Source organism: Aristolochia californica, unplaced genomic scaffold, assembly GCF_029961685.1.
Source record: "Aristolochia californica isolate CCGP_79_NKW_82.1479 unplaced genomic scaffold, dmAriCali1.0.hap1 SCAF_5, whole genome shotgun sequence".
Classification (NCBI taxonomy): domain Eukaryota; kingdom Viridiplantae; phylum Streptophyta; class Magnoliopsida; order Piperales; family Aristolochiaceae; genus Aristolochia; species Aristolochia californica.
This window is the reverse complement of record NW_027182214.1, coordinates 7,174,891-7,185,927: the sequence shown is the minus strand read 5'-3', so window position 1 is coordinate 7,185,927 and position 11,037 is coordinate 7,174,891. Positions and strand designations below refer to the sequence as shown.

The window sequence follows — 11,037 nt, the reverse complement described above, 5'->3', positions numbered from 1 at the left end:
ATGGTACTTTCAAAATAAAATTTAAGTTAACCATCCAAGTCAACACTTTTGGATAATCGGTTTAATGGACTCCCATAGTTTTTCCACTCTGATAACATAAAAGTATTTCTAATAAAGATGACTTTACCAAAATAAAATTAAAACAATGAAAAGAGCTAGAAAATAAAATAAAATAAGCAAAAGAAGTAGAGTTTCTCATAAGTTTGTCACTTTACCAAAATAAAATTAAAACAACAAAAAGAGCTAGAAAATAAAATAAAATAAGCAAAAGATAGGTAGATTTGCTCATTATATATCCCTTAAAAAATCCTCAAAATATTTAATGCCTCGAAGAAGCATAATTTGAGATGAATTTACTTTACTATGACTTGTACAATAAACCCCAAACCCTTGAACTACATGTGTTCTTGGTGAAACTCAAATTCACTTCTTCGCAATATTTCATTACTTTTAATATCTTTGGCTTCCATGACTTTTCAATTCAAACCACTTTAAGTTATTGACTATGTTGCTAGTAAGGTAGCTAACATCTACACAAGTTGACACTAGATAATAGTCTGCACCCAAGTAGCAATTATTTTGTTATCATCAAAATCATTGGATTCATGTGGGATATGAAACATTTGAATAACAACCGGGTCCATATCAAATAGTTTCTAAGTAAAATCCATAGAGCGATTTTTACTTAGCCAAAAGATGCAAATATTTATCATAATCAAGGCCAATTTTGCGTTGATCCCTTAGGAATGTAACAAGCCTTGTACCTTTCAATTGAAACAATGGTCTTGTGCCTACATGAAAACCCAACCGGAACGTCTCCCTTTTCCAAGTCAACTTGATTACAAGTCCTTTTTATTTATAAAGATCCATTTTCTCTTGAAATGACCAATTTTTTCGATGTATTTGGAAAGAAATTTGATCTAGTTCTTTTAATATTTTCACTTGCACACGCATGTCAATTCTCATATTGGCGCTCCAAAATTTTCTAGAAAAAAATCCTCAAAATATTTAACGCCCTGGAGAAGCATAATTTGAGATGAATTCACTTTACTATGACTTATACAATAAACCCCAAACCATTGAACTACATGAGTTCTTGGTGAAACTCAAATTCACTTCTTCACAATTTTTTCGTTACTTTTAACATCTTTGACTTCCATGACTTCTCACTTCAAACCACTTCAAGTTATTGACTATGTTGATAGTAAGGTAGCTAACATCTACACAAGTTGACCATATATTATAGTCTGCACCAATGTAGCAATTATTTTGTTATCATCAAAATCATTGGATTTATGTGGGATACAAAATGTTTGGATATTAATCAAATAGTTTCTAAGTAAAATCCATAGACTGATTTTTACGCAGCTAAAAGATGCAAATATTTATCATAATCAAGGCAATTTTGTGTTGATCCCTTAGGAATGTAACAAGCCTTGTACCTTTCAATTGAAACAATGGCCTTGCGCCTACATGAACACCCAACCGGAATGTCTCCCTTTTCCAAGTCAACTTGTTGACAAGTCCTTTTTTATTTATAAAGATCCATCTTCTCTTGAAATGCCCATTTATGTCAATGTCTTTGGAAAGAAATTTGATCTAGTTCTTTTTGGTAATATCTTCACTTGTACGTGCATATTGATTCTCATATTGTAGCTGCAAAATTTTCTAGTAAAAATCCTCAAAAATATTTATTGCCCCGAAAAATAAGAGTTTGAGATGAATTTACTTTACTGTGACTTATATAATCAACCCCAACCCCTTGAACTACATGAGTTCTTGGTGAAACTCAAATTCACTTCTTTGCAGTTTTTGGTAACTTTTAATATCTTCTGCTTCCTTGACTTTTCACTTCAAACCACTTCAAGTTATTCACTATGTTGATTGTAAGGTAGCTAACATCTACTCAAGTTGACTATATATAATAAGTCTGTACCAAAGTAGCAATATTTTTTTATCATCACAATCATTGGATTTATGTGGGATACGAAACATTTGGATAACAACTGGGTCCATATATTGATAACTAGCTAATTCCTAGACCCACTACATCAATTACATGAAAATTAAATATTGTTGACCCATAAAAAAAAGAGGCTTACCCTTTGGGATTTCACAAGGCATGGTTCTACAAGCTCATGACACCCAAAAAGTATTTTGGAGTAGTAGCTCTTGATACTTTCAAAATAAAATTTATAAAACACATTCAAGTTAACCATCCAAGTCAACACTTTTGGATAATCGGTTTAATGGACTCCCATAGTTTTTCCACTCTGATAACATAAAAGTATTTCTAATAAAGAGGACTTTACCAAAATAAAATTAAAACAACGAAAAGAGCTAGAAAATAAAATAAAATAAGCAAAAGAAGCAGAGTTTCTTATAAGCTTGTCACTTTTCAGGTCAACACAAAAGCTACAGTTGAGGAAGCTCTTGGCATTGCTAGCAACTTCTTGCTAAAAGTATTGATGATCTTCTTGTGATCTTTTCCTCGGACCTTTAGAAAGTTGACATTCAGTTTTTCCAAGATTGGAGAGTTCATCAGTAAAATCTCCAAAAAATCCACTTCATTTGTTCTTTCCATAAAGTCGACAATTTCCACTTCCCTCAAACAGTTCATTTCACATTCACAAAGTTCCTGCCTATTCTGATGGGGACCTTCCATTGGCTGCATTAACATTTTCAAATATTAAAAACAAACAGTTTGACAATTCGAACATAGCAAACCATATGAATTGTCAAATGAATTATCACTAAACTCTCCCATAGACAGGATCCAACTCCACATGAGTAATATTTTATTTAAAAAAATAACATATGATATTGATATAGATCTACATAGATCAGATGTTATTAATCCAAAAAATTGACAAGAACTAACAAAACCTCAATTGGACACTATAAGTCTAATATTTTTTATTCTAAGAATAATATTGAAATTCTTATTGGTATTGACTATCTATGACTAAGGTTATATTTTTGACAAAAGGAAACTACAAAAAAAAATTATTCACTAATTATTTTTAGCATATTTTTTAGTTTTATGGAATGAAAATTTTCATTCCAAATTATGAGAAAAATAATTATTGATTATTGATGACACAAACACAAGTAAACCTGTCAGAGGGAAATTATAGTCTACTAGAAAATTTGATCAAAGAAAAAATGATTTTCCTACCATGTTCTTTCCCAATGAAGGCATAGACATCAAAAGTTGAAAGGATTTTCAGATTATAAGTTAGAGAAAAAAAGAGGATGATTATAGTACATAAATTGAAAGACCAAATTCAACTGAAAGTTTAGAAGATCCCCAAGAAAATTTTATTCAGTAGAAAAATTGATCAAAAGAGACTATTTTTCCACTAGAAAAAAACTTTTCATTGGCAAAATTGATCAAATGAAAAATGATTTTTCCATCCATGAGAAAACTTGGCAAAAACTAAAAATGAAATTCTTGGGAAGTAAGAAGATGATTGTAGGTGATAAAATGGAAAAGGAAAAATTCAACTGAATGAACAAGAAGATCCATGAAAGGTACCCTCTCCTTCTCAATCACAAGAGTTTCCAGCTTTGGGCAGCAACGAAAGAGGGAGAGGAGAACGTGAGTATAGGAAGTGTTGTAAAGACAAGTGATTATCTTCAAATGCTTCAGATTCTCAAATGGAGGGGACCTGCTTATTGATGTATTCGGTGCGTTCGAAAGCAACTGGCATGAGAAACAAATGTGTCATATACATAAATAATCACAGAAACATGAAATTGAACAATATAAAATTAATTAATAGCACCTGAGCAATTCGCAAGTCGATTACTGCTTCAACCAAAGAAGAAAGATTGCTGAAAGAGAAGCTCTTAATCCCATTAGGTCGGGATATGTACTCCAGCTTCAAGAGATTTGGAGCAGAAAGGAAGATCTCAAACTTGTGGTGACACTTCCAGTCGTTAATAAGAACGAAGCGCTTCAGTCGGTCACCGGAAATATGAACATTAAAGCAGTTGTAGAATGTGCAGGACTCCATGATAAGATCTTCGAGGACTAAGCAGTTGTAGAAGATATCAAAGCTTCCTTTTTGAGAAACAAGGTAAATCGCTTTCAGATGCAGTTTTTTTAGGTGATTGAAGGTGATGACCGGGGGCAGAAAGAGAAAAGACTCGCGGAGGCTGAGCCTTAAGCTCCTCAAACGCTGACTGGAGAAAACGCATTGCGGCAATGAAGCTGATTTCTTGTACGAGAACCCGGTTAATCCTACTTCAAGATCGATCTCTTCAACTTCGTGCTTCACTGCGTAGGTGATCCAGTAGCAGAACTTGATGAGTTCGAAACATAAGCAACGGAAGCGCATGGTAAACTTCTCCAATTTCGTGGTGCCATCACGAAGAAGCAAAACGGAGTCTATGAATTCCGTGTACCGAGGCCATACAGCTTTCGCTCGTACAGAATTAAGACTTATTTGTCTTAAATCGGTGATCCATAAGAGCTTGTCGGTTGAAAATCCAGCAGAAAATATCTCATCGTCGTCGAAGTACAGATATGGCACAGAAACCCAATGGTACCTCCAAGTTTTCGATAATATGCTGGCTTGCACAGCAGTTTTTGTCGGGACGAAGGAGAGGATGTGCTGAAGTATGCCTTCTGGTAAGGTTGTGATAAAATCAGCTTCGCCGGGCAGACTGGCCGGATGCAGCTTCCTCATCTTCTTTGTGGCGGAACCCATCCCTTTTCAGGAGTACCTGTACTATCGAGAGGAGAGGAGAATTTCAGGTAACCCTTTCCATTTTCAGATGTATAATTACCGATTATCGGAAAACAAGGACATGCATTCTTCTTCTTCATCATATTTTTATTCAGATTATCGGGCTTAACAGGCTTTACATCTCAAAACGTTCGTGAACAAAAAAAAAAAAAAAAAACTGAGAAAAGGGAACTTGTGATAGAAGATCTCATTTTGAGGACATTGAAGATCGAAAATTAAGACCAGGGGGAATGAATTTGTTGAAAACGGAGACGAACTACCCATAAAACCATGAATTTCTTGCATGCTGAATTGGAAACAAATAAAGTACGAAAAAAAAAAAAAAAAAAGGCTTGAAATGAGATGGAGGACATCTGACCTTAACCGGAATCTAGAAAATCCAGGTGCGCTTGAAGTTCGCACGGCCGGCGGTTGTGGCCACCGGAATACTTAGAGAAAGAAGAATTCTAGAACAATCGGAAGGTACTGCAAGCTTGTCAAGGAAAGGAGCGTACTCTGAAGGATATATAGCAGCTTGGACTGCTGTCGAGTAAAGCATCTCTCTTTTTTTTTTTTCCCAAATAAGGTTTTTCAATTTCAATTTTATTTTTTATTTTTATGAATAAAGTTTTAAATCCTGTCTAGGATAAGTTAAATTTTTTTTATAATACTGCAAGATAATGAAATATTTAATAAAAATAAATAGTTTAATTTATGTAATAAAAAAGGCAAATGGTAGATTCATAAATTCAAATTATACTTAATTGAGTATATATGTTCAAGATAATAGGCATTTTTGTGCTTGACAAAATTATTTATTTAAATAATATAAAAAATTTATAATATTTTTGTATTTAAGAATATAATCCAGGATAATAAGGATATTTTCGTCCTTCAACATTCTCCATTGTCAACTCCGCCAAAGGAAACGATTGAAACATGTCAGATTTAGGCTGGATCCCTACGCGCGTGTCATATTGCATGAGGACATTTTTTGTTAGCTATATCGGATTTTGACCTTTCAAGATTTAAAGTCGTATGTTCTAGCCCAACAAATCATGACATGGACTTAATTCAAATTGGTTGTAGAGTTTATTTCTTCTTTTGGACAATATTTTTAAATTTTTAAGTATTTCTTTACTCTTGGGCCTAGCATTAAGAAAGTCTTTGCTAATAAGAAGAAAATCACTAAATTTATAGAAACATTACATGTATACAAGTCATTAAAATACATCAATATTTGTATAAGTGGAAAAAAATAACTAGATTTGCTCATTACAAAAGATAGGTAGATTTGCTCATTATATATCCCTTAAAAATTTAACTTCCTTTAAAAAAAATTAAGGGAATATTTTGTTAAGGGAACATCATGGAATAAATTTCTTTGGTTTCCTTTGGAATGGATTTTAAATTGCTTGATTTTTGTGGGGGAAAGTAGAGTTTTGCTAAGGATGGTTAAGTACAATGTGATGCTAGTAAGAAGTTGCAAGTATTCTAGTTCATCATTGCAAGAGCTTTGTTTGTCACTTCATGTGGAAGAAGCTTTTTATCTAGTTTGAACATCTATATCACATGCACCATGCACCTGTCATTCATTCTTGAGAGTATAGAAGAAGAAGAAAAGCACTTTCCTTGAGTCCTCATTAATGTTTTCATTCATGTTAGACTTCTCAAAGTTTACCATATAACGAAAAAAGAATATCAGACCTCAGGAAGGCACAAACCTGGGGAGAGAGGGGCTGAATAGGTGAGTATAATTTACAGACAATTTTAAATTCTTTTGTTTGTGTTATATGTGATCTTCGCTTTGATGTGAACTTCTATTTGAAAATTTATTTGAAGTTAAAGTTTAATCAAATAAAATCAAGCACCACTAGGAATACACTTATTTGTAGTCGTATGTAATCCAAAATCAAGTTGCTACATCTACTTCTAAAGTGTCTCTACATTCTGGAGCTTAATCCACTAAATAAAAGTCCAACAACATATACAATTTGAAGGCCAGAAATGTCAATTATAGAAATATCCAAAAAGGGACTTACAAGAACTTTCACTATGCTATACAAGTTTAGACCTGCAAAAGGTACAACAACTAGAGCACTCAACTACAACAACAAAAAAATTTCCAAAGAAGTGAGTAGATCTAGCTTACAAATAAAGGTTGCTTGGTGCGTCCCTCCTTTATACTCTTCCAGTTTTGACAATGGCTCGACTACAATCCCAAATAATTTGATTATAAACTGAAAGGGCTCTTTTAGGAAAACTCAAATCAGAATTGAAAATTGCAGCCATTATTAAATACGTCAAATGGAGCAATTATTGAAATTCAAGCCCAAAATTAACTGTTGAACAAAGCTAAATGACTTTAAAGTATACTCAAACATGAGTTCAACAAAGATAATGCAAGTGCACAAAGATAATCTGAAGTTAAGAGCCTAGTCTACATAGCTATTGCGAGGGCCAACTCAATGCGAAGGCAAAATAAAAATTTTGGCAACAATATGATTTATTACATGTATGCAAATATTTGAAATTAAAATACATGAGTTAAAATTTAATAACTCAGATTTAGATGTAAGTACAAACTCATATTTTGAAATTTAAGCTCTGTGTAATTAGCTATTTTCAAGATGTTGAAAGATTGTGTTCTTCTTCGCCCAAATTAACAGCCAAAAGTGATTTGAAAGTCTTGAAAGGCTTTGCATAGTATCATGCTCATTATGACATGCTTCCTTGCTTATTTGATAAGAAAATCAACTTGAATAACAAATCTCTAATGCTTAGAAATAAAGATGTTAGGTTTTGAAAGAGATATTTCTTTTAAGATCCATCAAATATTTGATGAAAATTATAAACACTAATTAAAATTTTTAGCTTGAGTTATTGAGCATAATGGTAGGTCACTTACAGAAGTTGCTGATCTATTGACCTTGAGAGATGCTTTCTGCAATATTCTAGGCAAAACAATTCAATTGATCTCTTCTTTTGGGACTTCTAGTTGGAAATTATATTCGAATGAATTGTTTTCATTAAAAAAAAAATTGGGACCTTCTAGGGAGTGGCATCTAAATGCCTAAGGGCTTTGGGCAACTTCTGCTTTAAGAGAGTTATTGGAATATCGAACATCTCCATTTAAACGAATTTCCTCCTCTACTTTTCTTCAACTACTATTTTTGCAATCATTTAAATGAATCAATAGTGATCAAATGATTTGGACTCTTGAGTATTTTTTTTCCTCCTATATTGCAAATCATTCTAATTACTTCACTTCATGTTAGATTTAGGATCTCATAATCAAGTACTCAACCAAGAGGCTGAGATAGGAGAGAAAGAAGAAGAAAAGAAGAAAAGCAGAGGAAGAAGGAAGAGAGGAGTAAGGTGAGAGAGGGATAGCTAAGGAGATGGAGAGAGAGAAAGAAAGAGTTTGAGAGAACAATCTAAGGATGAATTTGAGAGAGAAGAGGGGAGACTTAATGATCTATCCCTTGCCTTGAGTCTCTATTTATAGTTTTTGAAGGAAGGTTAGAATGACTACATTTTCCTTAGGGCTACAAGCTCTCAAAAGGAAAAGACATAAGTAGAAATACATCAATATATCTAATTACACCCTTGTTCCATCCTTATGAGAAGGACACTAATTTACACCCTTTTCCAACTCTTTGACGTGGGAAAGGTAATTCCCTTAATCCCCCTTTGAGATGTCTTCCAACACTCCCCCTCAAGATGGGGGGCGAGAAAGCATTGTAGGTACCCAGCTTGTTGCATTTAGTGGTCTATATCTTAGATGTAACCTGCTTGGTGAGTATATCTGGTGCTTGTCCTTGAAAATAAACATGTTTGAAAGAAATAATGCTAGCCTAAATTTTTTAAGGTATGAAGTGGGAATCTACCTCAATTTATTTTTTTCTCTCGTGGAAGACTAGATTTGAAGTAATGTGGATGGTTGCCTGGTTGCAGTAGAGTTCTATATGGGTCGTTTTGTGGAACCCTAATTCAGTGAGGAGATATGATCCATAGAAGCTCATTGACAACATGGCCATAGCCCTGTATTCTACTTCAGCAGTTTATCTAGTAACCACATTCTATTTTTTACTCTTCCACGTAACCAAGTTCTATAAAACTAAGGTGAAATACCCAGAGGTGGACTTCCTGTCATCAGGTAATCCAACCGATTCAACATCCACAAATCCTTCAATGTTGAGGTGAATGTGACATCTATATAGAAGTCCCTTGTCGGGAGCTCCTTTGAAGTATCAGAGGATTCTCTCCAAAGTTTGCCAGTAAATAACTTGTGGTTTATGCATGTATTGACCAACCACACTTATTTGCTAGATTTGGTCTAGTTACTGTAAGATAAATGAGTTTCCCAAAAAATCTTTGATATTTTTCCAAATCCACATCTTTGTCGGAGCTTGCACACAACTTGGTTTTAGCATCTATAGGAGTATCTATTGGTCGACATCCCATCATCCATGTGACTACTAGCAGATCAAGAACATACTTCCCCTGAGATAAGATAATCCAATGTTTTGACTAGAAAAACACGATAACAAAAAATTATTTCAGAAGTCCAAGGTATTTTGTTTCGAATTCCTTACATATATTTTCTTTGACTTCTTGTATTCCTTTAGCATCACATAAAATGCCATTAATACACTTCCCTTCAAGGTGTTCTTGAAAAATAGGGAATGATCAATGGAGCATCTATGGAACCCAAACCGCAACATAGCCTGGCTAAAATTTTTGAACCAAGCCTGAAGAGACTATTTTAAGCCATATAATGATTTCTTCAATTTGCATATCAACTCCCCTTCAACCACAAAACCAGGTAGTTGACACACATAGACATCCTCCTTAATATCACCATTTAAAAAGTCATTTTTCACATCGAGTTGATATACCGGCCAAGAAGAATTTGAAGCAATATATAATAGGATTTGTACCAAATTTAACATGGCCACCAGGGAGAATCTTTCCTCATAATCAACTTCATAGCACCGAGTATAGCCTTTGGCGACGAGACGGGCTTTAAGATGGGCCACAAACCATCAGGATTGTGCTTGACGGTAAAAATCCTTTTACAACCCACAGGTTTCTTCTCAAAAGGAACCAAAACCAAGGTCCATGTCTGATTCTCATATAAAGCATTCATTTTCTCTTCTGTTACAATATGGGACCCACCATGGTATACGAGATGGTGGGACCCACCATGAGGACGTGGGATGCCAAGAAGAGTCCTCACCCAAGCTAGCACGAGTTAAGAAGATAAGAAGCACAAGCTGAAATGAGTTAGAAGACTTAAAGATCAAGTGGGACCCACAAAGATACCACAAACTAGAATCTTATCAATATGAGCTGGAAGACCACGTGGGACCCACAAGGATAAGGCCATGAGCTGGCCTCCTCCCTTATGTCCTTGTTCTTGAAGAAGACTTATAGTTCAACTTATATTAGAACTCTATTAGATTGTGTTATCCTTTCATGATAGACCTATCATAGGGAGTTAGAGTTGGAATGTAATTAGGAAATTTAAAGGTTAATTGTATAAGGACTATATCACTTCCTCTACTATAAATAGAGGTGTTGTAATTTGAAATTAATCAAGTTCTACAAGTCTCTCTTGAGTAAATCTCTCTCTTTGCTTGGCGCACACCTTGTTCCTCTTCTCTTCTTCTCTCTACCCGAGAGCCTTCTTCCCCTTTTCTCCTTTTTCTTTCTCTCTTCCCTTTCTTGGAGTATTCGAAAATGGATCCTAAATTCAACATGGTATCAGAGCATTAAATTTAGGATCCCTACATCAAAAGGAATGCTCTAAGAAGATATGATCAACACCACTCATAGAAGGCTGTTTGTGAAGGAAGACCAAAAAGTGTGATATAAGTTCCTTCATTATTTTTTTATTACTTCATGTTATTGGTTTCCAGATTTAGAATATGATTAAATTATGAGTATGTGAATGTTTTTCATCTTATGATATTGTGGATATAAATGTCTCTCGATCTAGAAAAATCTATCAAAGCAGTTTTGTCGGTTTGGAATTTCTATTAACAGAGACCAATCCATGATCAGATTGTTGAAAAAAAAAATTCATGGGAACAAGATTCCCCTGATATAGAAAATTTATATTGAGTATATTATGAATGGTTATTTACTCAGAAAAAAATCAGAATAATGATTGTTTAGCGTCAATGCTAAATTTCTCCATGCACCAAGTTGTTTGAAGAATCTACTTAGATATTTTGATAAGAATTTTTTGGAGAATTATTTTTGTTGAAGTGCCTATTATGGCTAAAGAAAATGTGAG

The 11,037-nt window shown here is 34.0% G+C and overlaps 1 protein-coding gene across 1 annotated transcript; it reads right to left on the bottom strand.

Moving 5' to 3' along the window:
- Positions 1-2,398: 2,398 nt before the first annotated feature.
- LOC137965204 (F-box/LRR-repeat protein At4g14103-like) lies at positions 2,399-4,715 on the bottom strand. Its single transcript, XM_068811570.1, has 3 exons — positions 3,789-4,715; positions 3,539-3,706; positions 2,399-2,668 (listed from the first exon to the last, which is right to left on the bottom strand). Exons 1-3 carry the CDS (start codon positions 4,713-4,715, stop codon positions 2,399-2,401), a joined length of 1,365 nt encoding a protein of 454 aa, XP_068667671.1.
- Between the last annotated feature and the right edge of the window lie 6,322 nt (positions 4,716-11,037).